This window comes from Phalacrocorax aristotelis, chromosome 2 (genome assembly GCF_949628215.1).
Source record: "Phalacrocorax aristotelis chromosome 2, bGulAri2.1, whole genome shotgun sequence".
NCBI lineage: Eukaryota > Metazoa > Chordata > Aves > Suliformes > Phalacrocoracidae > Phalacrocorax > Phalacrocorax aristotelis.
The window spans coordinates 10,649,757-10,676,445 of record NC_134277.1 but is presented as its reverse complement, the minus strand read 5'-3'; the positions used below and the strand labels follow the sequence as shown (position 1 = coordinate 10,676,445).

At 44.8% G+C, this 26,689-nt stretch overlaps 1 protein-coding gene across 3 annotated transcripts in view; it reads left to right on the top strand.

Annotated features, from left to right (window-relative positions):
- PTPRN2 (protein tyrosine phosphatase receptor type N2) overlaps positions 1-26,689 on the top strand; it is a 670,936-nt gene that overhangs the window by 536,849 nt on the left and 107,398 nt on the right. For 2 of the 3 annotated variants that reach the window (XM_075082380.1, XM_075082379.1), the window contains one exon: positions 26,174-26,386. The exons of the other annotated variant lie outside the window; for it this stretch is intronic. In XM_075082380.1, coding sequence (XP_074938481.1) covers positions 26,174-26,386 — 213 coding nt within the window. The remainder of the gene's footprint in view (positions 1-26,173; positions 26,387-26,689) is intronic. 3 annotated transcript variants of the gene reach the window in all.

The following is a 26,689-nucleotide window of genomic DNA, read 5'->3' as shown; positions in this document are numbered from 1 at the left end:
TCTTCACATGAGAGGTGTTCCAGCCCCCTGATCTCTATGTGTCCATTGCTAAACAAGTATACAACTGACTAGACCAGTGGAACGTATAAGGAAACTGGCAACAGTACCTTTGGCAGCCTCAACAGTAGGATCCCCTGAGTATTTAGGTTGTTTCAAAGCAAATTAAATTTATTTTAGCATTAATGACAATGTAGACCCCTCCCTAAATTGCACCAAATCCCTTTTAAAAGGTGCAATGATCCTCATGGCAGAGTACAATGAACACACCTGCCGTCTGCTTCCTACACCTGTAGGTGATGCTTATATTCAAGGACTAGTACCTGTTACAGCTCTTTTAGATTAAACTGCAGAGATGACCTAAAAAAGAGTGGCTTAACAAAAGAGACACTTAAAGCAAATGGATAATCGACAAAGCTTTATTTACAGAGTATCAGGCCATTATATTAATGTTTTAAATATCTGGCTTTTTGTCTCATTCATCTGTGCCTGAGTGGGAAAAAAATCCATAATAAGTGTAGCTTCCTAATGAAAATAATATGAACAAGAAAAATCTTCTTAGCTTTAAAAGTAAATGTCATGATCTATGTAAAAGTTAGTCTTTTGATACTGTTTGTGAGATCAACATCTTACTGAATTACCTTTGTGATACTTTTCCACTCTCTAAACCCCACTCTTCAAAGCTTTACAGCTGCACATTGCTGTGTGAATAGGCTTATGGATGCTCTGAACTCGTAACAAAAAATCTATTATAATGATACTTTGCTGTTTCAGGGATATTCACCATATAACAATCCTAATGGTTCTGGTGAAGTAATAGGTATGGAAATGCTGGGTAGAAGATAGCTCTCCCTACTTGAGTTGCTATTTGAAAGGTTCTGGCTCTAGTTATCAATGATCTCACACCTGCAGCACTCAAGCTTGCTCTTTATTTTTGTCCCCATTGCATTCAGTAAGACTACGTACATGATTAATCTGATCAGGGTCTAATTAGTGAAGGAAGTGCAGCCGTCAGTGCTGTAGAGAGTAAGCTGTGCCCTGAGCCTGTCTTCCAGTCCCGTTTTTAACCTCTGTAACCCTCACCCATGTGCCAACACAGGCATGAGCTTGGAAGTGTCTGCATGCAGAATGTTGTTCTGAACATGCATTTAAATCCAGATGTAAATTAGTTGGATATTTTGAGTCCTGTGGAGAACCAGACTAAAACTATCCATTTTGATTCTGGACTATTTTGGAAGCTTAATCAGGAACATTTGGTGAATGCAGAGATCCCCTTCAAGGGGAAAAGTAGCAAGTGAGTATTTATTTGTCCTGCTTTTAAAACAACAGGAAGATCTTCAGTCAGCAGTTAAGGGCTCAGTTTCTCCAAGAAGTGATTAAAGAGCAAAGCTGCTCTGGCCCTGTGTGTGTAGTCACCGGAGAAAGAGCAAGATGTGTCTCCTCAAAAAATTTCACCCACAGCCAGAATTGCCCTATACAGCAGGCTTGTTACTTTCTGTAGCCCCAATAGCCTACAGAAACTAGTTACCCAATATAACCAGCCAAAGAAGGTTCCGCAGGTTGGATAATCTCAATCTTTCAGGTCTTTTGCTGCTAAGCTCCATTACACACTGACAGTACACTGACGCTGACAGTAATGATTATTTGCAATATATGTTTTGCAGAATAAAAGGCAGTGATTGAGCTTTAGGGTCTTTTTTTTGTTAAGACAGCCACAGTTTTATGTGTCAAAGATGCCTTTGTCACCTTTTCTAATGTGACGGGGTTATAAAAGGCATTTAAGTTCTTGGGGAATTACTGAATGAATACCTTAAAGGTATATTTTTCTGTAAATGCTGGTATTGTTTAAAAAATAGTCCCACCAAAATTTTGAGCATCAAATTCCAAATCATCATGCAGATATTAATTAGTTGACGTAGGTAAGCACTGGGAGTAAACTGGAGAACTGGCTAATGGAACAACTGGGAAGTAGGCGAGTTGGCAGATGAAGTCAGACAGTACGAGTATACATAACATGAGTAAACACACTGAGATTGAATCCACAAATCATGCTGTTTGTGAAAATAGTGGTGAGTCCTCAAAGCGTTGTGAATGTTTGTGGGCATTGAAAAGTCATACTAAGTGAGTATTCATGATTCAGCGTTGACAGTGACTTTCTTTCCAACATTTGAAAAATTTCACTCATTCAGTCAAGATAAAGAAAATAATAGTGTGTTAATTAAATGCCAAACTGAATGACAGAAATAGCGACTATGTAATAATTAAAAGGAAAAGTTCACAAAATAGTTCAGATAAAATTTTTCAGATTCTGAATATTTGGCAAATATTTATGAATTATAAATGAACAGTTAGAAAATTAATTATTGACTTGTGAATTATTTACTAACCAGAACAGATGTTAAAGTTCTGCATTATTTATCATGATGCATTTATTTCAGTGCTGAATATAATCTATGAAGATAATAGTGGTATTATAACTGTATTATTTAAACAGGTTGATCAGTTGTAATTATTACCCCTATTTAACAGGGAAGTCAACTAAAAAACACAGGAAGGGAGGTTTTCAAAGGACCCAAGGGGTGGAGTCGCACAAGTCTAATGAAAATTAATGAGACTTGTGCTTCCAAATCCCTCTGGTACTTATGAAAAATCTTTCACAGGGAGGTTAAATCGCATGCCCAAGAGATGAGCTAGCAATATAGCCTGGGATTTCTGGTCCCTGCGTAAATTTGCTAGTAATTGTATGCCATGTCTCCTCTGTTTTGGGGTGGGGTTTTCTTCATGATACCCGAGTGTAAGAGTCTCATTAGATACCAGGGCTTCCTAGCTAAGGCAAGCAGTTCACCCCTCTGACTGGCCTGCAGGTAACAAAGGCATTGTCCAGATATTCATATATTTGGGGTTTCACAACCAATTCATATCTCTATTGTTTTATTCTTTCTCCCTGAGACTAAATTGAAACAAGAGGTTGTTGTTGTTCTTATTTAATGAAACTAACTACCCCTTAGCAGCCACCTCATTAAACTCTACATTTTTCATGTCTTATGGATGGGACTGAGATAGATTGTCTAACTTCTCATATCCATGGCATACTAAAGATTCTAGGAAGATAATGAAATTGTAGTGTTGGCACTATGATGATGTGAGTTAAATTTGAGCCATTCTGAAGTCCAGTTAGAATTTTTTTTTCCACAAAACCTGATGATTTTTGGTGCCTCATCATTCTGGGTTTGGCATTTTTCACGCAGCCACCTTCGTTCATTTCTGCTTTATGGCACTTGTTACAGGAATCTGTCTGAACATCTGTCTATCAGCTGTGATATCTAAATTAACTCATTGTGCCCCTTTTGCTTACTTTTAAGCCAGGGTAAAAATACTTGGATGACTTGTTTAATTTAATTTCTTTTTTTCAGTGCCTGGTCTGATTTTCAACTTCTTGATAACAGTATTGTATCAAAGTCTTGCAGCAAGCTTGGAGATCTGTCCCCACAGTCAGTGAGTTCATACTGCTTCTGTTAGCTAGAAATCTACACAATCTGGAGGCAGCTCCCTTTTGGTGGTCCCAAAGGGGAGTGACACCTTTTTCAAAAGGGATGTGTCACTTGTGAATACCTACCTATAGCTTTTCAGCCTGGGCAAAAAAGAAGAAAGTAGAAAATGGCTATGGTAGCCCAAGGAAACCTGTATACGTGATTTTTTTTTCTTCTGGTTTGTATTCAGCTGTGTAGGGAAACAGATGTTACAAGCTTTGCAATTTATACAGCAAGTTTTGCCTAAAAACTTGACTGCATCTTATAAATTTTAATGAATTGAACTCTATGACAGCCTTGTGAGGGACTGAAGTTCTGCTATGTCCATTTTACAAATAAGAAAACTCTGGAACTTGCAAAAGATTACACCAAGCATCATGGGCAGACGTGGAAAGAAAACTAGAAACTCTATGCCCACTTATCATTTCACTTTTCCAAGGTCCAAAACTGTATGGAAATCTGTAGAGCAAAACACTTTCCTGTCATTGTTCGGTCTGGAAGGCTTTGCATGCTGCTCTGATGAGATCTGGTGTGAGTCTGAAGTTAAAGATCACCCTGTCCTCTTCCCACCCATCCTCTTATCTCTGTCTGCCCCTTTATATACCCCAAAAAGTACTGTAGTTTGAAAAAGAGAGTATTACATGTTGAAAATACATTGTTTGATTTGGGGATGGACACCCCAGAGATTGAGAGAGGGCTGATAAGCCCTGTAGGGTAGCATTGGGAATCTGCTGTCAAGGAAGTTTTTGGTTGTCCCCCTCACCTGGATTAGGTGCACTGACACCAACCACAATTATGGATTTATTGGTCCAGTTTATGAGATAGTTTTATGCCAATGTGATTTTTTCCTTGTGTGACCAGGCAATAAGAGGATGAACAGGGCTTTCCATGAAGGTATCTTGACCTGTTCCCCAAAAGACATCTTGATTTCTCCTCCTAGTGGCCCAATCAGTCCATAAAAGCCACAGTCCCCCTCCCAGCTGTCCAAATCCTCCCAGGTAGCAGCTCTAGCCTATACCTACTATTAAAATCCTACATTACCGTGTTAAAAATCCTCTAGGCTTTAAAATAAACCTGTTGTTGCTGTTGTTGTGCTGACAATCTTATTAGGCAAATGTAAGGAAATAAATAAAATGTTTGCATCTTTTATTTTTCCAGAGGTCTCTGTAATCCTTTTTCGCTTCAGTTGTTTAAAAAAAAAATTCCCGTCTTTCCTTTAAAATCAAATTAAGGCATATTCTTATTGAAATGAGATGCATAAATCATTCTGCTAGGACAAGTTGTTCAGATCTGATCATCACAAAAAATAATAATAATAATCTGGTATCTAGAAATTAGTATGAGCACACATTTTCTACTGTAAAGGGCAAAAAGTGATCTATAACGAGAAAAAATACTCTGCTGGGATCCTTTTTAATAAAGAAAAGCAGCAAGCTGCTAGAGAGGTGTTAAAGTCAAACCACATCTTAGTCACAGAGTTTATAGCTGAATTTCAACAAAAGAGATGTTAAGGTATGCTTTGGTGTTCCTGTAAGTAAAACCTGCTACACCACACATACTTCATAACCATTTAGAGCTTTGCTGACAAATAGATTCATATTAATATTTTAAATTAATGTATAAGTAAGAGTCCTTGATTTTCTTCAATGATAAATAATCCAGCAGTTCTGTAGGTGATGAATGTCACCGCTTTTAGAAGCTTGAGAGCTGACACTCTGAGGAAAAATACATAATGCAACTGCTGCCCCTGAAATCTGGGGCTAAATTCAGTGCAGGATTTAGGAGCCTGCAGTGAGAAGGGCCTACATTCAAAATTGCAGTCCAGCTGCCCTCACTTCTCTCTCCTTCAGTTATTGCCTGTTGTCACACACATCCCTGTGTGATTATGAAGCTCTTGTAGCACTTGGGTTTGTTTTCTTCAGTGGTCATGTACAGATCTAGTCTGGTGAGGGCAGCCAGGTGCCTGGCTCCAGCCAGTGCCCAGGGACCTGGGTGTTGCCCCAGAACACACTGTGCTTCAGGAAAGCTTGTCTGCAGCAGCCACAAGCCCAACACCCACTCTGGATCTGTGCATTTATAAGAAGATATCAACTTTTATAACTCTACTAGCTGCAATTATTTGTGTCACCTACATCAGGTCTCTCTGCAAGTAAGCCTGGCTGCCCTGCTTGCCCCATGATGGTCATGCAATGTTTCTCCAAGGAGGTGGTGATGGGCTCTGTTGCTCAGGCATGGCCACTTCTGCATGTGAAAGCTTGCAGATGTGCCGAGGCCCAGGCTGGCTACCAGCCGGGCCCGAGCTCTCCCCACTCCACCCTTACACAGTTTTGCAGTGTATGAGCCTTAGGTCAATCCTAGGTCTGAACATGGGCTGAGATCATCTTCTAGAGGCACAGAGGATGGCACTAAGGTGATCCTTTGCTTCTCTGCTCCAAATGCCTCGATGTGCAAGGAGAAGGAGTGGGCTGGAGGCTGCAGACCCTGCCTTCAGCCCTGCTGCCTCCCATGTTCAGCACCTTGCTAATCTCAGGTGTGCAAGTTCCTGAAAGTCGTGTTCCCCCTACCTCTGAGCAGCATCATGTCTGCTTCCAGCAACCTTCTCTCTCTTCTGCAAAAAAGCACAGCTCAAATATCTAAGGAGCCCTCCCCCCATCCAAACACCGTAAGGGAGCAGGAAGGAAGGAGCTCTGAGCACGCAGGAGGGGAGTTGCAGCATCGCTCTTCAGACCTGCAATTAGCAGTGACCTGCTGATGCAGGGGAGAGACAGCAGCTGATGTACTGACGCCGTCAGCCCAGGCACGTTTCCTTAGCATGCAGCTGAGGGACAGTCACTCAGCCTGTTTTCTCCATTCAGGGAGTTCAGCCTTGAAAATTATGATTTGTAATTGTAGCCCTAAACCATACACTGTAACTGTGAAATAGTACAGTTGCCTGATTTCTTCTCCCATAAAAAGGACTTGGATTTATTCCCTTTCTCAGTCACTGGAAAGCAATTTATAGCATTCTTGTTCTCTAGCTTTTGATTACAATGAGGTCCAGCTCTCTGGCCAAATGCAGAGTTTATTTTGTTTAACATCCATTTCATTAAATGTGTTAACAAATTGCAATCAAAACTGTATTTTTAATACACTCTCAAGAAATTCTCTTGCCCTCCTTAGCACATGTCATCAGTGACACTTACACAACCAGGACTAATGCCAAACTTTTGGATCTCTTCATTTAGTGTTGCAATAGGGTGTAAAGCAACAGAGCCGCCTTAGTCTCAGATCCATGGTATTCTCCTTAAACTCTGTTCTACACAGCAACAGAGAGCAAAAGTCAGGGGTCTGTGGGAAACCCACAGAAAGGAAGCAGTTTAAAAATAAATAATGATCTTGATGATCTGTTTGGTTTTCTGCTCATTTTCCTTCAAGCAGATGAATTCCCTTTTAAATTCCAAAGTGGTATGGAGAGGTTGTTTCAAAGATGTAAGTGGTGAGGCAGAATGAGGACTGCAAAGAGAAATTAGAAACTAGTCTGATATTAGGGTAAAGAGGCAGAGCTTGTTCCTAAGCATCTCCCCCCTACTGCTCCGTCAGCGGAAGGAACCTGGGCTACCGAGCAAACTTTGGTAGAACCAAAGCTCTACCAAGGAAACTGGATAATGTGCTGCATTTTAGCCCAACTCTGCATTTACTGCAGGCAACCGAGTGCAACAGGGAAATTTCTTGTAAAATAGCCCAATTTTACTGAGGAGTCTTCCTGTGCCGGATTAAATGACTGGGATGAGAAGTAATTTGCAACCTTATTACATCTCTCAGTTCCATGTGGATGAATGTTTAAACTTGAGAATAGTGTGCAGGAACCATAGGTCATCTGGCAAGCATAAGACAGGAGAGCTTTGGTTATCTTTCTGAGACATTTCACCTTTTGAGGGACCACTCACCTAGCATCACCTTAATTAAAAGTGAAAGGGGGCTCTCTAAAAAGAAGCTTGATGTTCTTGTTCAAATCCACTCATGTTGTATTCCTATCCTGAAGGCATGGACTTTCTATAGAGGCTAGGAGGAATCAATACCCAGCCACTCTTCTGCCTCTTTGATGCAGGAGCATGCTCAGGGACCTTCCTACCCCAGCCCTGCAGTTGCCTGAAGATTGCAGTGTGTCACAAAGCAACTGGAGTGGGCCAAGATCCAACCCTCATCTGTGTATGAGATAAACTGATGTAGAAAGATATCGTTTTTCTTTGTCATACATATGATAGTCATGTTTCCAAACCCTGCAATTTCAAAATTGTTTAATTTTCATATAATGTTAATCATAGTTATTACACCACTCTGTGTTATGTCTGGGGGGAAAAATGAGTGGGAAATTTGTTCTGCATGAAACTACCAGACTGAAGTGTAGGGCAGACACATGAGCTTGTGTCTACATTAATTTACCCTGTGACTGCATCTTAGATTTCATATCTGTTCTATCATACTCTTAATTAAGCCCTAAGTAATTTAAAGCTTTGAGGTGGACTACTGTTTTATTTCTAGCTATGGTGCATGGAAGTGTGATTCATACACGTGAATAAAAATAGATGAGGACAGACCTTCCCCAGTGTAAACTGTTACAGCTCCAGCGACTTGTCTTTTGGAGAGAAGACCAGAGAAGTGGCATAGAGATTTTTGTCATGATTTTACGGCAAGCTGTGTTACTCACACGTGGCAAAGCTGCAGGACAGAGCAGAAGGGGCTTCAGGGCTGAACCTCAGGCCTTTGTGTTGGTCCCATTTCATATTTGTTCCTATCTAAAGGCAGATGAATGACGAGGTGAACACGAAGAAATTCTCACAATAGTGCAAGTACATGCGTCCTGCCGAAGAAACAAGGTGAGGTCTACTGAAGAAACTAACACTTCCCTTTAGCAAATCTCACACTTCACATAAAAATAGCCCATGCTCAGATGTGTGGTCAGCAGGGAGCTCTCTGCCAGGACAGCTTCAGCACATTAATCATCTACCTTTGATATCCAGATGCAAAGTCCAGCTCTCATGGGCACCATGTAATGTTATGGCACTCAGTCCATAAACTAATAAATGTGTTTTGCTGATCCAGACAATGTTGAACAACTCACTTTTGAAACAAGCAGACATGTTTCTGTGTGAAATTCCTCCCATAGCACTGAATATAAATATAATTACCAAAGATTTTAAATCAACTTCCAGCTGAAAACTTGCCATGATATGCCTGTGTTTCATATCTAAACCTTTTCCTTCACTCCTTGCTGGCAATGGTATGCTTCCACCTCTTGCTAGATGCCTATTGAACAAAGCCTTTTATCAGTGTGGCTGAGGCACAATTTGGGCTAAATGTGGGAATATAACTCTTCATGAGATTGGTGCTAGTGAAATATGATATCTAAATATTTCCAAAACCTTTAAGAAATTAAATTAGAAGCAAGATATCAAGTCAAGATACCTCAGTTACATCCATGCTGTGCACTGCCCTTCATGGTTTTAGGAAGAAAAATACTACCAGTGTTTATTTTTCTCATTGGCAAGAAATGTATAAACAACACCTAAAAGTTAATGTAAAATTTGATGTCACTCCCAGGATATCTTTTCCTGTTGGTGTCTTCCATATACATCTGTCCTGATACCACACCTTTCCTCACCTTCACATAATCTCAGTTTCATTCCTTGGATCTATTCTCTTTCCAAGTCATTCAGCTGAAGTGGGAACAGAAGACACAATTCTGACAGCAAAAAAGTAAAGATATATTGTAACCATCAGAGTATGATGATTATATAAATTAATAAGTGGCTAAAATAATTTATAAAATTTTTATTTGAGATGTACCTTTAATAAGGAAATGTTTACAGCATTTTTGGTAAATCTAAATACTCAGCAGAAAATGAGTATTGGAAGAAAGAAAAATAGTTTTGTTCTTATATCAGTCCTTCAGTGTCTACTTCTCTCTCTGAGTAAGTAACAAACAGGAGGGGAAAATGGAGAAAGAAGGATAAAAAAGGAGGAAATAGGACTAAGCAAGAATGGGAGGACTTCTACCACTAAAAATTCAAAAGCGAATTTCTAAGCCTCCTTGCATTAAGAAAATGAAAGAAATAAAACATTTCTATAAGAGCCTGCAGAACAAAAATTAGTTCAATTTTGTTGTTTTTCGTCATTTTCAGGTTGGCTGTACTACAAAGAAAATGAGAAAACTGTCTTTATTATCATTAATCTGGTTCCATTCAGCCATGCTATTTATCTACAGCAGAGCCAGTAATGTGAAGGGAAGGCACAATGCCTTTATATTATTATCTCATCTAAATATGCAAGAGTTTATGAATAAACTATTTATCAGCTTTCTTTGTGACCAGTTCTGAATTTTCTTTAAATTTGCATTATTATTACTTGTGGGGCACCTTGCACTTTGACTCCAGTATATTTTCTTCTGCCTCCATATGATCAGTGTCTTATGCAGATGGACCACCTTCTACTCTGCCCAAAATGTCAGTGATTGCCAGTGATCCCACAGAGGAAGGATGGAGTAGAAAAGTATGTGAGACTAATGTTATACTACAGATTGGCATAAATAAATGGAAATTAACGGTATAGCACAGTACCATAGCCTCAATTAGCTTAAATTAGGAAATTTATCAATTTAAAAAATGTGTCTTTTAAGATACAACATTAAAATTCTCTCTGTGTGTGGAGAATGTCTGCACTATATCTCATTTCAGACATTTTTCTCTCCATTCATCTTGTCTACTACCATGTAAATATGTATTCAAAGTTATTCTTCCTCCCTGACTAGCTTTTGCTGGTATTTCTCACATTCTGTGTTTTTTGTCACTCTAGATTTTTGTTCTCTCCTTCCTCAATCAGGTGTTTGAACAAGAGGCAACAGTGTTCAAGTTTTCTCTGGGGATGTAAAACAGAACAAGATAAAATCAAAAGTTGGGTCATGTCATGGTGCATATGCACAGAGACATGTCTATCTTTTAAAGAGTGTATGTTTATAGATATATTTTTAAAGTAATGACTCACTGGATAAGTTGGAGTTTTTAATGGTGCATGAGTAATGCCTGGGACTCCGTATTTAAATGTGAGGGAAATCTTGACATTTTTAAAGGGAATTCTCTGGTGTTGTTTCTATGGTAACTTTTCTAAAGAGACTATATTTGTTTCAGTTGATTTTTAATTGTGATCAATAGTATAGTAATGAATATATCGAACATAAAAGAAATTAGATTTGTCATGAGCCCTTTCAGACCAGCAGGAGACCAAGGGACCGGTTGCACCTCACTTAAGCCCTTAACGAGGGGTCTAAAGGACTCTCTGTGGTTCATGGACTTGACTTGGGTTTTTAGAAGCAAGAAAACAGGGTGAAAGGCACAAGCATGTATCAGGGAACATAAATAGAGGGGTTACAGCAAAGTAATCCCCAGTAGTGCCAGGTCAAATATTTGGCTTAGTGAAACAGAAGACAGGATAATCAATTCCAAGGCTTAACTTAGCTAAAGGAATAAAACTATTAAAAATAGTGAATTAGAGATAATGACATAGGAAAATGAGCTTAAAGAATGCCTTTGCATGTCCTTTTCTCAACGACATCTTCTCCATTTGCTCAAAGAGCTGAATAGCAGAATTTTTCTATTAAACACAGATATAATTGTAAAAACTTTCAGTACATTTACGTTTTAAACAATGCAGTACTTCACGGCATAGTTTCCTTTCTCCTGTGAAGTCAGGCCATAGTGTGCTTTTGTCCTACAAGCAAGGCTAGGTAGTAGGAAAAGGTGTAAGCTTTGATTGTGGCACTCATTTCCTGGCCTCTGAGGTGCTCGGGAGAGAGTTACACTTTCAAGCACAAAGTGATTGATCCAAGCACGAAATCTGCAGCTCTTCCCTGGGTGTGCTGAAAGTCCATCCTGAGATCTCCACAGTGCCTTCAGGAGCTCTGAGAACAGGATCAGAGGGAGGCTGGAAGGACTTCCAGAGGATGTTTTTTCCATAAGTACTGTTTCTCATTAATTTCCTTGAATTTGCAAGGAAATGTAACACATAAAACTTAGGAACAGCTATGTTGGAGAGTATCTAATTCATTGTGGGAAACTAAATCTATACATAGTTTGAGATGGCAAACCCTTAAATTTTCCTGAGCTTTGCGTTTGGAAGGGATGTATCATTGGTATTACTGACAATTTAAAATTTGTTATTGAATTAAGAGAAATCTTTGAGAGATTTATTGGAAAACTTTTTGAAAAAAGGTATCATAAACAGAGTGATGAAAAGGAAGGAAGAGCCAAGAAGGTCTATTCTTTCAAAAGCCTGGGCAAATCACAAAGAAGTGATAAACAGAAGACCTTTTCAGAAGCTCTGACTCTCCCTCCGCAATTAGCTTTGCATGAGAGGCTTGTCAGTGCACGTCTTATCAAGCTCTGGCACTACCCCCTCATTCTTTGGCCTTCCAAAACTCTGACAAAGTTATGGGAATCCAGCGATAGGCATGTGGATGTAGCTCTCGGTGCCACTTCTAAGACCACTGTTTAAGGGTGAAAGCTTCTGTCTTTATCAATCAGCACTGTTACTCCTCTTCTTCCATTTAAAAAAATGAGACTTCAGTGATAACTGCTGCAAACACCAAGTGTCTGAGTACAGGTAAAAGCTTACGGACCATACATACATTTAGTGTGAACTGACATACCTGTGCCAGTGAAGCAGTGACTATAAAGTCTTACTGGTTTAAATGGAATTTTAAATCTATATTTAGAAAAACTTGTTTTGAAATTAATTGAAAAAAATAAAACCTGAGTGTCTATACGCATGCTTCATTACATGCAAAATGCAAAGCATAGGATAAGTACTTTTTCAACCATCTTTCTGATTTCATATGTAATCTGAAGCCATAAATTTAAAGCACCTTTTTTTTTACTGTGTGAAACATTCATTTTAACATGCTGTCACACGTAATTCTTTACCTAGGTTTTATAGCCTGTGGTTGCAAAAAACGCTGTAGTCACCTTCCTGTTTCTATAGCCAGAAAAGGCAAAATTTTTCAATGTTCTTGACTGCTTGTATGTCTGAGGGAAGAAAAGGGACTTTCTGAAAGTTATCTAGTCTCTGTCTTTCCTATTCATGTTGGCATCTTCTTTCTTTTTTTGGTAAGCGTTCATACTTTCAGGAATCCAGTTGTATTAAAAATGCCACGTACATAGGGCCTACTTGCTTTACTGACCAAGGGCCTGCTTCCAGTCAAGGGGTATTTGTCATTTCTTCAGTAGGCGGAGAAAAAGAAGAGGAAAACCCTGGCAAACTGCTTTCTGAAATGAAGAATCAGGGTGGGAGTGCGGGTGGTGTCTTTATTAGGGTTAGTTTAAGTATAAGAAGGATTTTACTGTGTGTCCGGCATCTTTGACAAATAATCAGTTAAAGCCCAGTTCCAGGACCAATATTGCTGGTGATACTGCTAATGCTGTTCAGACTTCCACCATTTCTGTATGTCACAACATAAACCCAAGACCATTATCAGGGACCCTAGAGCAATGGTAGCACCAACTAGAAATCTTAAATAAGGCAGAGTACTACTGGTGCATGAACTTCAGGTGGTCTGACAGTGCTCTGTAATTCTGACATTTGTTAAAACTTCATATACCAATTTAAATGATGTCTTAATATGTTTTCATAAAAAGCATTGCTGTGTTTTCCACAAAGATGGTCTTTCTCTGCAGTCAGAAATGGAAGGTCAGTGTAAAAAGAGACTCAGTGGGACTGTATGAAACATATAAGAACTTTGCAAACCACCTGCTTTGGAATTTTAAATGGTTTATAAAAACTTTTTTTTTTATTTTAAATGCATAATGCAAACAGTTTAAAACTAATAAGAATGTTCTAACATCAGATTCAGGTAGGTTGGAAGTGAATTTCGATCAATATAATGAAGGGCAATTTTCTAATGTAATCTAATCTGTGTTTGTCCTGAGGCTACCAGTATTCGAAGATAAGATAGAAAGAGTAATATTTGTGTCAAAGGCGGAAAAAACACATCTTGATTTCAGATCTCATATGGATTTGCAGCACTGGCTACTATTCTGACAATACTTTCTCAGAAGTAAACTGTAGTAGTTTGTTTTCATCTCAGGAAGGAAGAAATAAACACCGTTTTCACAACAAGACTAAAATAGCGCTTTAACAAAACTAATCTGCTGACATTACAGTAGCGAAAGCTGATACCTAACAGTTCTCTGAATTCTTGGCACGTACAGTACTGATGTGTAAAATAAGTTCAGCATTTCAATGATAGCCACGTTTTGTTATAACAAGATCACAGTGTAAAATCATGCATTTCTCATGATGTTTTACCATTAAACAGGTTTTGAGTTGGCATTTTATAGAAGCTTCTTAATCAGGCTTTCATAATAACAGTATTTAGTCTCATGTTAAAGCTTAAATTAGTATTTTTATCTATATTCTGTGAATGTAAACATAATCACAATGCAATTAAGGTTTCAATATTGCAAGTATTTTTTGTGAAATACTGATTTACATAAAGGCTGACCCTGAAAACATTTACTGTTGAGTTCCGTTTGCTATTCTGATTAGTTCTGTTGATTTATAATGAATTTCTCTGATTGAGGTGGACAGGATTGGGCCCTAAATTACAAAGAGACTCAAACTGTTCTGAAATGTATAAAGAACATGTTTCAAAACACCTGCTGTGACTCCTGAGGTATTTTGAAACTTTTTCTTCAATATTTAGTTTCTCTTCGGCTGGTGCTGCTGCTCAAAGGTTTGAAGGACAGAATTATTACTGAATTAGCTGGAATGACACTTTTTTATGACATAAGTACTAACAAGACTGCCTCTGTCTTGTCCTGTGGTTTATCTCAAGAAAGACGTTCACTTGCAAATCTAGACCATCAGCTTTAACTAAACTGAATATTAAAAACACAGTTCATCCAGTTGTCTTGTAATACTTTGTCTGTGGATCAGTAAGCATCACAGGCAGGTGGACCAGGGAGATCTAATAGTTTTTTTAAATTTACCTGGAAAACTGTAATAAAAGAAAATATTCATTTGTTTAAAAATGTCTATAAAGGCATCCAGTCATATATGACTGGTTACCTTTATAAGGAATACGTTATCAGAATGCCACTTTTACAGGACCATATCAGCCTCCGAGAAGGCTGAGCTGACCTTTTCACACAGTGGGACCTCATTTCACTAATGCGAACCCCCAAACATTTCTGCATCTCTTTCCTATTTGAAACAGTCAAAAGGGCCCATGTGAACAGGGACCTAATCAATAGAAAAATTTGCATTCAAGTTTGTTTGATTTGATGAAGCATAGAACTATTTTATTTATTGAAACTGTATTAATGTAATTAAAATAAATGGAAAATGCACTCTTTACTTAATTAATATTTTAAGCTGTCTCTGAAGAATAGTACGCAGCTTGAATTTAGTTATCATTTTTAAAATGCAAGACAGATTAATTAGATTCAAATCTTAGCCAGAATGAAACAATTTTCTTAATAAAGCTAAGAGCTCTAGAATTTACTTGGAAGTAGAAAGTGTCTGGTGTTGATCTTCATAGATTAGACATAAAACTCGGTGGAGTCTGGTGGTTAAAATATTGCAAAGTCCATTTCAAATTATGGGCCTGGGTGTTGGCTGTATTTATAAGAAAGGTGTGGTGGTTTCAAGTCATAGAGGGTCTTTCTTAATACACGCATTCTTGTACTTAGGTAATTTGAAAAAAGTTGTGTATAGAAAGTTAATATTTGAAAAAGACTTTTTGTTCATAGAAGTGAAGGAAATTCAGCTTTGATCTTAAGATCCTCAGGGACAGAAAAACTGCGGAAAATCCACTGCAACATATTTGGATTTGTATTTAAGGACCAAGGCTCCGAAGGATGTTAGATAAAACTTTTAAACAAAAGAAGAAATCAGATTAAATGGTGTTTTAGCTGTATCATACATCCTTTAAAAGAATGAAAATCTACTTCATGCTATACATTGTGCATGTATTTGCAGAAAGCAGTGACTAAACTTAAAACTGCAGACAGATCTGTAGTCAGAAGTCAAGACAAAAAGGCCAGTGTGGTTTTCAGCACCCAGCTGTGAAGAACAGAATTTTAGGGAGTCCTGACAAACATTGCTGGTTCTCAGGCAAGAGTTTCGTTCTGTGCAAACTGGAAATATGTTTCAGCATCATTCTCATTGAAACTGCAAGATTCAGAATATTCTGAGTTTAGGCGTAGTTCAAATACAGCTCTTGAATTTGGATGAATGTTAATGAGAATCTTCAAAGTACTGGGATTTTAGGTGCGGTAAAACCAGAGAAACTGTCTCAAACTAATTTTTACTTTCAATTTAAAATGTTTTCCAAGAAAAAGACATGAAACTTCCTAGAAATTCTAAAATGAGATGATGCTGATGTCAGGGTTTTTTGTTTTCTCATTTATAAATGCATTAAAGCATAAGAGAAAGTGTATTTATATCACCTAAATGTAAGTTATTCAGTTGAAAATGAGGTTTTATCAAGTATCAGTAAGTCAATTCATAAATAAGGGCTGTGACTAACAGTACTACAAAAACTTCAAGAACAGTTTTAAAGTTTTAAATTAGTAAACTATTGAAAATTATTTCTTCTATCTGGCAACACATCCTACATTTTTAATGTATAGCACATTAAATAATCTATGTTTAAGTAATTTCTTCCCTGTGACATGACCCTCATAGATATTTCCAAGGCTGTATTTAGCACATAATGAGAGTAATGAAAACTACATAAAAATGGAAAGTATTTTAAATTTCACTACAAATTTATCAAAGTTTCTCTGTTAAAAAATACGTATTTTAAATAGTATTTTGCTGTCTCTTGACACCTGGCCAGTCAATTTCACGTTCAACCCTTCAGCACATGACAATTCTGAAAAGATGCAATATTTACCCAGGAAATGATAATTAATATATTTGTAAATAAGAAATACAAACTACAAAGCTAATGGAAGTATTTATCAATTTCAGACAGTTCATTAGAAGGATCAATATGCAAACACACGTGTCCTTTTAATGAAATCTCTTGGCGGGTTCATTTATCTTTCAACTTAAGTAATACAAGTTAGTTAGCAAATTATGTATGCTATGGCTCTTACCGGGGCAGGATAATATTAGATGAAGTGTGCTATCAGGCTGACAGACTGACAAAGTAATAAGCTGATACCATGCACTAAAAATGTAGCTGATTAAATGTTTGGAGAAGCCAAGTTTGTGTTAATCTGTGGGAACGTGAAGGATTTTCCATGAGCAGAAGCCAGGTGGGAGCATGAGGAGTACCTCTTCTCCCTGGAAACCTTCATGTCAAAAATGGTGGTGATGTAAACAGCATCTTCCTCAGTCTGAGATGGGAAGGGTCAGTGCGCATGTGTGGTTATGGGGGGTGAGCCTGTGGCACAACTACTTTGCGCTCCCTGAATATGGTAGAACAACCCTGAGCAGCAGATGATGATGACACTTTCAGGGCTGCTCTATAGGTTTAAGTGAAGTGTTGCTCTGGGACAGGTGAGGATGCTTTGGGGATGCAGGCTGCCCTCACCCTACCTTGGCTTCCTGGACAGCCCTGTGTCCTTCCCAAGGCGCAGGATTTGGAGGAGCGTGGGGAGCAGGAGTATTGGTTGGGTGGGGGAGGTGGGGAGAGAGAGGGGGAAAAAAGGAAAAGCTCCATGGGGTTGCTGGGAAAGCCACGGGGAGCCCGAGCTGCCCACTGTCACCTGGAAGGCAATGGACCATGGGGAAGGGAAGGAAAGGAAAGGGAAGGAAAGGGAAAAGGGAAAAGAGAAAAGAGAAAAGAGGAAAGAGGAAAGGAAAGGGAAAAGGAAAAGGGAAGGGAAAGGGAAATGGGAAGGGAAAAGGGAAAGGAAAAGGGAAGAGAAAGGGAAAGGGGCCTGCCTCCGCGGCTGGGGGGACGGGGGAACAACTCCCCCTCCCTTATTTACGGCTGTCTCGGCTCAGGATGGTTTTGCCTGGGGGGGCGCGCAGGGGCCGCGGCCGCCCGAGACGGGGGAGGCTGGGGCACGGCGGCGGGGGCGGCGGGCCGGCTGGCAGCTGCCAAGGGGAAGGGGAAGGGGAAGGGGGGTACCCTCCCCGCGACCAGGGTAGGTCCAGCCCTGCCCTGCCTGCCCTCCCCAGCCGTAGGGGCAGTGGGAAACAATGGGGAGAAGGAGGCGGGAAGGCGCTTCATCGGGGGGGTGGAGGGGTGAGGGGGGCGGGTCTGAAGGAGCGTCCCAAGGACCTGTCACCTGCCCCCGGCAGCCGCCCCCTCCCTCCCGGCCCGCTCTTGACCCGCTCCCGCAGCCGGGCGCGACCCCGCAGCCCGTTTGTCGGAGGCGTGCTGTAATGTGGGGGAGACGGGGAAGACTGCGGGGCCCGTTTCGTGATACGGGTCGGTGCTGCCCCGGGCACCTGCGCAGAAAAGCGACTTTAACTCGGAGTTCGGGGTGTGCAGCGCCGGGCACAGCACGGCCCCGCTGCCCGCACCGGCAGCGCACCCGCTCTCAGCAGTCCCTGCCGTGATTTATTTAACTGGGCTCCCCCACTGTCCCACGGCTGGTCGCAAGCACACTGCTTCTTCCTAAGGTCGTGTGTTATTTGGAGAACCGGGACGGGAGGGGGAAAAGTTTGGACCTCCTTTTCTTGGCGCTGTATGATGGATATTTTTTTTGTTTGTTTGCGGAGGAAAGTCTTTCCAGGAAGAAACGTCGCGGGCTTCTTTGCTGTATTGTCATGCAAATGATCTTTAGGTTTTCCTTGCTGTCCTTGTTGGATTTTATTTTCAGCTTTCTGTTATTGTTCCACCCTCCGCTTCCATCTTTCGAGAGTGGCATCAAAAAAAAAAAAAAAAAAAAAAAGAAATAAAGATTGGGGGACGCGTAAAAAAAAAATAAAATTTAAAAAAACCCAAACCTCAGCCAAATCGCCCCCATCCACAAGAGAAACCCCAAACAGCTTTTCCAAATGAGTGACACAGCCCGTGTCCATTCATCGCCTCACTCCGGCGAAGGGTTTCTCAACAGCCCAGACCTCCTTAGCCAATTGCTGCCAGCAACATGTGGAGGGGAGGCATCGCTATAGCAACCGGTGGATGGGCCATGTGCGGCAGCCGGCAGGGGCTGCGAGCCGCCCGATATAAGGAGGGCAGCGCCGGGGCGCGCCGGCATCCTCCACCCGCGCCCGCGCCCCGCGGGGACCGCCGGGCCGCCCCGGGAGGCCGGGCCCCCCCGCCCCGCCGGGGGGCGGCGGCGGGCTGCGAGGAGCGCTTGTGCCTGCCGCCGCCTTTGTCTGCGCTGAGGAGGGGAGCGGGGCGGGGGGAGAGGGGGAAGTTTTGGCACCGGAGGAGGATTGCTAGAGCCCGCCGAGGCGCGCTGAGCCCTCCCGGGGAGGAGCCCGTCCCGGCACGCCGGCCGCGGCGCCATGGCAGCAGGTAAATGCGGCGGCGGAGGAGGAGGAGGACCGGGGCGGGGCGGGGGGCGAGCGCCGTGTTTCGAGGCGGCCCGAGCAGGGCTCGCGTGGGAGCGGTGTGCGCGGCGTGGGGCGGAGGAGCGGAGCGTCGGGGCGGGCGGGATGGGGGGCAGCCGCTGCCGCCGCCCGCCCCGTCGGCCGAGGCCGGGCCGGGTCTCCGCGGAGGGGCGGAGGCAGGCAGGGAGGGAGGGCCCGGGCCCCTCCGCCAGCCCCGGACGGCCCTGGCCGAGCGGTTCCCCGGGGATGCCCCGGGACTCGAGGCCGTCGAACAGGAGAGGGATGGAAGGGGACAGCGGGCCCGCGGGGCGAGGGCGAGCCCTTCCCGCTCCCCTCGGCCCGCTCACGGCTCGGGGCCCCGGGGACGGCACCCCCCAACCCGGGGGCCGCCGCCGGAGCCCCCTCCCCGGCCGGGGGCGGGTGGGAGCGGCGGGCCCCGGCCCGGCACCCTGCGAGACGGGGCGGCTGCTCCGCTGAGGGTGCCTCGGTCTCTGCCGGCGTGTCACCGAGCGGCGGCTCGCTTGTTGGCACTCGGGTTTAAGGGCGCTTTATCTAATCCCTAAATTATGTGCCTTTAGCATCAGCATTAGATCAGCGCTGGCGCTACGGCTTGTGTTTCTCTTGCTTGCTGAAGATACTTGATTAAGCTGGGCTATCGCTGGCCGTCCTCTTGGCTTGGGCTCTGACACTTAGTGACTTGGACCTGCTGAGTCCCTCTATTTTTCTGTTTGACTCTGGCTTACAAAGCCTGGGCTGAGGAGGAAACCTGCTTCCTGGTTCTCCCATTCTGTTGCTTTCCCCTAGTTGCTCCTAAGTCCTTAGAGATGGGAATCGAAGTTTCTTCACCGTGGTGTCTCCACGCCCTCCTCTTCTTGCCGCCACCCCAGAAGCGCGCGGTGCGGCTTTGGGCAGGACGGGCAGCGCCTCTCCGTCTCCAGCTCACCTACCTCCTCCATAGGCATGGATGTGGCTGTCCGGTTTCCTGAGTCCTGTGTGATCCCTACAGCGTCTCAGGGATGCTGTAGGCTTTTGTGCTGTACTCTTTAACTAAATGCCAACTTAAAAAAATACTCAGATCCTCAGGAAAATCTTGAAGCTCTTTAAATTTCCTCTTTCACATCCTTATTCCTTCCAAGCCACGAACGTCTTCGGGGTTCTTGGACATTTTGGCATTTCAGCACCTCCCCATAGTGGGATTCAGGATAATAGCTATAATTTCTTGTAACTCTAACCAGAAACTTCACTTCTGTTTGCCTTTAGGAAGCCAGAAGAAAATATCTACCATTGATCAAGGGATCTTTGAACTCGCTGAATTCTTGATTGTATTCAGTCATTGTTCGTGGTATTAATCCTACTAAAAGGTATAGAGACGCTCCAGAGTGCTTTGTGGTGTTGAAGGTTGCGGAAAGATCATTGTACCCCTACAGATGAATAGATCTGTGGCTCTTGCAGTGACCTTTCTCAGTGATTTGAATAAGCTGCAGTTCCCAGAAATCCATCTGCCTTTTGTGTTTGTCAATTTGTCTAATCTTTCCAACCCCAAAAAGAAGCAAAAAGTACCTTCCCATCCGATTTCATCCTCCGAGTAAAAGCGTTAAATTGACCTCATTTCAGGTGACGAACTGACATCTGCTGAAAGTGATCCTGGCATCAGGCGAGCTTTCGGGGGGGGGGGGGCACGGTGTGAGTGGGTGAGGAGGGAGGCAGAGGACAGCAGCCCCAGAAACCTCTCACTAACTCTAAAGACAGTGCCTTAAAACACCAACAAGTAGCCTGGACTGTACAGCTCGGGAGTGCAGTGCTGAACGCAAGAAACATTACATGCACTGAAGGCGCGCGTCCCCGGGCCCTGCTGCCCCAGCCTACCCTGCCTGGGGTGCAAAGCAGGGGAGGAGAAGCAGGAACCAAAACCGAGGGAGATGCTGCTTTCCCTTCTGTTTGCTCTTTTATTTTACTAAAGGAAAAATAAACCTTATCTGTAGGTTTCCTGGGGACCGATTAGGGTAGCCAGGCTCCTCCTGATGTAAAGTATTTCTCTGGTTTTCTAGTAACCTATCAAAACTTAACCAGCACAGTGTATCTCAACCTATGTCTCAGAAAACCTTAAGAGGGAAATTACTAGAAGAGAATTTAAGTTTAGATTTATTTAAGTGAGCAGACATACAGAGATATGTGTGTGTATATATATAGGAATACATATTATACCTGTATATATCTCCATACACACCCACAGATATCCCTTTCTTCATGCTTTCTATAGTAAGGAAATAATACACATATCCTTTATGGTTTGTTTTAATATCAGTGGCTGTGACTATTAGCAAAAGATCCTCTTAAAAAAAAAAACTGATGAACTAAAACTTATTTTAGTGAAGTTTATTTTTAAGAATAATGATTTTCTTGTAGAATTCTTTTATTCTGCCTAGGCACTTTTTTCCCTCCTTGTATGGCAGATTTGCAAGTACAATTTCATCTGCACAGAGGAACAATAGCTTTCAGTTGCACAAAGGATTTCTCCCACCCTGAATCCAAACCACAATGCCTCTTGCTCTGATAATAGCTTCTGAAAAGATTTTGTAATGCACAGAATTAATACATGATTATTTCCGCCTCACTTCTCTCATTTATTAGATTCTATAGTGAATTCCAAATTAAAAATAGCACCTCTTGAGTTTTTTAACGTTCTAATATTTTGAAACAAATCATATTCTGAAGTTCATATTTTTGCCCATGTTTACGAAGGAATCTGCATTTTAAAATTACTGCTCAGAAACAAAACTGGCTAATATAAATGTAAAAAACAAGGCATGCAAAAATTGCAAAAAATCATAATGTCAGGTTGTTTTAAAATTAATCATAGCGAATTTTCCTTTGCCAACTGGAAGAGAGGTCAGGTGCAGTAACTGGCAAAACACTGGGTTTTAAATCAGGAATATCTTTTCAAATTTATGAGGCAAAACAAAACCCAACTTCAGAGTTTTGCTTCAGGAAGGACCAGAATCAGGCCCTGTGTCCTAAAGGAAATAACAAAGTGTAATTCTGCTGAGGCATCTGGAAGGTGAGCTTTCACATTGCTGCATGGGTGCTCCTCTCTGCTCTCACAAAGACTTTCTCCCACACTTTCAACATAGGTGTGAGAACTTATTTACATGAAAGCGTACATTAAATATTTACTGACATTTGCCTGGCATTCGTTTGAAATGTTGGCTGTTCTGCTGCATCATGGGATGACACTGCGGAACGGGACGCTGCTCTTTGATTAGAACAGTGATTTGTGACTCCAGTGTTATGGCTGCCCTAGTTACTGACTCACTTTTGGGTGTATATAAAATGCGTTCTGTCAAGGGACTGGGAAAGCCCGCATGAGATCAGATCCTAAGCATTTTTTCTTCCATCTTAAAAAAAAAAACCAACAACCATGAACGCTCATAGAAGCAATGTACTTCAAGCAAACACTGTTGAGTGTAAGTGGTAGGTGTAATATTGTTCTGAGACAGGGTAAGTCTTTGCCTTCTGGCATTTAAGCTCAGGATGGGCCGTTTCAAAGCAAGGAAAGACTGGGTGAACATCTCCAAATCCTCCATATTTAGAGTCACTTCCTAAGCCATCCATTTAGGAATTAGTTGTTTTTCCTTCACCGGGATGCTGTGATACTACACTATTTTCCAAGGAGAAAATAATTCAGAGGAATGTCAATATATTCTGTTATATAAAGTTTAAAAAATGCATAGTTACATGTAGCCAAGTTTAATATTTAATTATGTGTAATTTATGTGGTCTATTTATTTGTTAAGCCTTAGGGGGAGAAAAAAAAAAAGGTGATTTGTTTTTCTTGTTATGCAACAGCTATTGTTCCCCTTCCACCCCAGGCACAGGCACCATGGCAGCCCCAGCCAGCACAGGGAGAGGTGTTCTGCTTTAAAAGACATCCGACTGTAAATGTCAAGTTCATAAATATTTAAACATTTTTCTTTCAATTTCAAGTCAAGTCTGACAGGACGCCTCTAATTAACCCTGGGCTGTGTTTCAGGCAGGGGCCTTATTGCTAGGAAGAATCAGGGGTTTAGGTGAGGTGGGGAAATCTGTGCTCCTGGCTGGCGGGAGGGGGAAAGGGAGGGAGCTGGTAACCGACTCCTCGGATTAATTTTTACTCGTTTCATAATGTGATGTTTGGTCAGACATCAAGCAGGATGAAAGGGCAGCGGGTTTCTTCAGCTGAGTCGGAGGCAGTGGGGACTCTTTCCTGAAAGTCTCCTGAGGGGACACGTCCGGGGGGGGCGGGCCCCGCTGCCCTCTGCGGCGCCGGGTGCCCCTAGCCCGGGAGAGCCGCCGGTGCGGGACCCGCAGCCGGAGCCGGAGCCGGGCGGCGGGGCTTCGCCGTCGGCTTTACCCGGCAGTTTATGCGGGGTCTCGCAGCCGGCAGCAGCCACCCACCCGTGCCAGGGTGTTTCTCGGAGCCGGCGTGGTGGGGGCTGGCCGAGGTGGCCCTAAGCGCCAACCCCCCCCGGAGGCAGGGAGGGGAGAGGGGAACCCTCCGGGCCCCGACGGCAGCGGCTCCGGGCGTGCTCCTCGTGAAGAGGGCGGGAGGACGGGCCGGGAGGAAGGGTCGGCGGCCCCACGGCAGATCCCGCGCCCTTCCCCACCAGCCGCTCCGGCGGGGCGGGCAGGGCCGGGCGCCTTCGCCCCTTCTTCGCCCTTTCCCTCCCGCGGCGGGGCCGCCGTCGCCTCCCGGGGCGCGGAGGGTCGGGGCTGGCGCCGGTCCCCTGCACCTGTAGGGATTTTGCAAGCCCTCGCCTGCCTGGAGCCCATCACTGGGGACACGGCTACACCGGCTCCCCTCGGAAGATGCTTACCGAGGTGGAAACAGTGCTAAACACCCGGCGGAAGGCTTCAAACTCTCCCCCGTGTTTCGCGGTGCCGGGAGCCGTCGTGTGCTGGGGACGTGCGGGGTGTCTCGGAGAGCACTTCTTTTGTTAAGGGCAGCCAGCCCCGGGGGGGCAGCCCCGGCTCCGCGGGGAACACTGCCTGGCGAAGTTGGAAACAACACCAAAAATCACTAACTACAGCGGGCGAAAGGCCGGCACGCTCTTTCTCTCCCCCGTGTTTCTCGGGGCATTTGACAGCACTTCGCTCCCATCACTTTCATTGTTCCTCTCGCATAGCCCTTTCCCCGGGTGCTTGTGCGGCTCTTTCACGCGGCATCCGGAGCTGGAAAATCGTTTAAAACCGCGGTTCCTAAAGCAGAAAGATAAGAAATTCAGCAGTGCCCGAAACTGCCCGCCGGCCGCCCCCGCCCCGCCGGCGGCCGTGCCCCTACGCGGGGTCGGGCTCGGGGGCGCACCCAGCCCGCCGGGGAGCGGGGCCGGCCGGCGGGGGGTGCTGGGGGGTCCCCGGGAAGGGGGGGAGCGGCTCGTCCCTGCCTCGCCGGAGGCAGGCCCAACACCGCGGATTAACGTCCCGGGGCGCAGCGCTCGGCGAGGGGGCGCCGGCACTTCGGCGGGAGCTGCCTATTTAGATGCAGATTGCGACCCCTGGCCCCGGGGGGACGGCGGCCTTTCACGGAGATGCTAATGGCAGAGCGCGGCGGCCCTTCACCCCCCCTCCCAAGCCCCCCCGCCCCCGGGCCCCCAGGGCCCAAGCGGCGGGAGCTGCGAGCGGCTGCCGTCGGTGTGGCCCCTCCGGGGTCTCCTTTGCGAGTCCCCCCCGCCCGGTGCGGAGGGCGGGCAGCGCTGCGGGGCAGGTGCCCGGCGGGGGGGGGGGGGGGGGGGCGCGGGGAGGCGGCCCTGGAGCCCCCCCCCGGGGCCGGGGCGCGGAGGGGGGAGGGGGCAGCCCCCTCCTCCTGGTGGCTGTTGGGATTTGGAGGAGGGGCCGGCTGCGGTTTAGGGGAGGGGAGCGAGGGAGGGAGGCGGAGGGTCCGGCGGGCGCGGGGGCGGCACATGCCCGGCCTCGGCGGGCCCGGCGCCCGCCCCCCGCCGCCCGGGGTTTACAAACCCGGCCGTCCTCCTCCTCCTCCTCCTCCTCCTCCTCCTCCTCCGCTCGGCGCATCCAGGCAAGAAAATCCGGGAGTCTTATTGAACCTGCATTTCCATTAACTCAGCCTCAGCCCCGGCTAATCCGCAGCACTGAAGGCAAGGAGGCTAATTAATGACAAGCTTTTACAGTCAAGACCAGCGATAATTGCTTTGGTGGCCTTTATGATTACAAGATAAAAATGGACCGGGCCTGACATAAGAGCCACTGTGTACACTGCAAGACAGGAGGAAATTAAGAGCTGGCTAGCTGAATACGGCGCAGAAAATTACTAATAGAGGAGAGATAATGAATAGGCCGGCTAGGCATTCATGGGGAAAAATCCATTTTGTTACCACGCGAAATTAGGTGGTGGAAAGGAGTTTGCTAATTGTTCTCATCTTGTAGCAACCAGGACTGAGGCAGGGGCGTGCTTTTCAATTCATTTCCCTGGTAATTGTGAAAGGGGGAAAGCAGGCCAAATGAGTCTTGCTGCAATTTGCGCGCCTGGTCTTTTCATTTTCATGTTGCGTTTTTAATTGTTGCTAATATAGCTTATAATGAAGCTAATGAGGGGAAATTATTGTACAACTTTTTAGCACATGGAGACAAGTGAAATGCACTAGAAGGATTCTCTCTTATTGCTGCAAAAATAATAGTAATCTGGAGGAGTTTGGAACTATCGGGCTTTTTTATCTTTTTCCTTCTACAACAGACAAAAGGAAGGACCGCCACCTCCTTTTTTTTTTTCTTCCCTGGGTCGTTCCATGTTTTATTTTTCATTCCAAGCAAAAAAAAAAAAAATCCCAAAACCTAACCCCACGGATTTTCCCTTGCTGCCCCCCTCGCAGCCCCCGGCCGGGATGCGGCCGTGCGGGGGGGCCGCGGAACCGCGGAACTTGCGCGCAGGCAGCGCGCCCGCCTCCGCCTGTCGGCGGTGAAATGCGAGCGGCCGGGAGGGGAGGGGGCGGAGGGGGGCATGTCAGCAGTGCTGTCCCTGCCTGTCCCCTTCCCTCCATCCTTGGCTGGAAGTGAGCGCTGCCGGGTGTTTTCCCCCGACGGGGTGTTCCCCCACCCCCTCACCCCGCTCCGCGCTGCTCCGCGACCGCGCAACTCAGGCGCTGCCTCTCTCTCCTCCCCTGCAGAAAAGCAACGTCCCGCCGCTCCCGCAGCGCGGGGAAGAGGCAGAGTCCGCCAAATTCCTCCTCCTCACCCTCCTCTCCCTCGCCTGCATCGCCGGGGTCCTGGCGGCGTCGGGGGTCGCCTACTGCCTCCGCCACCGCGCCCACCACCGGCTGAAGGAGAAGCTCTCGGCCCTGGGGGCCGACGCCGGCTCCGACGCCCCCGCTGCTTATCAGGTAAGGACCCGGCTCCCCTCCGCGGCCCTGCGCCCCCGGGGTGCCCGGCAGAGCCCGGGGGGACCCTCCCGGTACTGGGAGCCCGGGGGGTGTGGTGTGTGTGTGTGTGTGTTTCCCATGCCGCTCCCACCCCCGCCCCGCTCCATTCATATTCCCGCGGATTCGCTGTAGCAGCTTTTTACTGCCGGGTATTAATCTTGGCTATTCTGGTAGTTACTGTAAATTCGTGCATAATTAGAAACGTCAAAGTAAAAAAGGAAAGAAAAAAAGACGCCCTTGCCATTGAAATTCTCTGAAAAATAA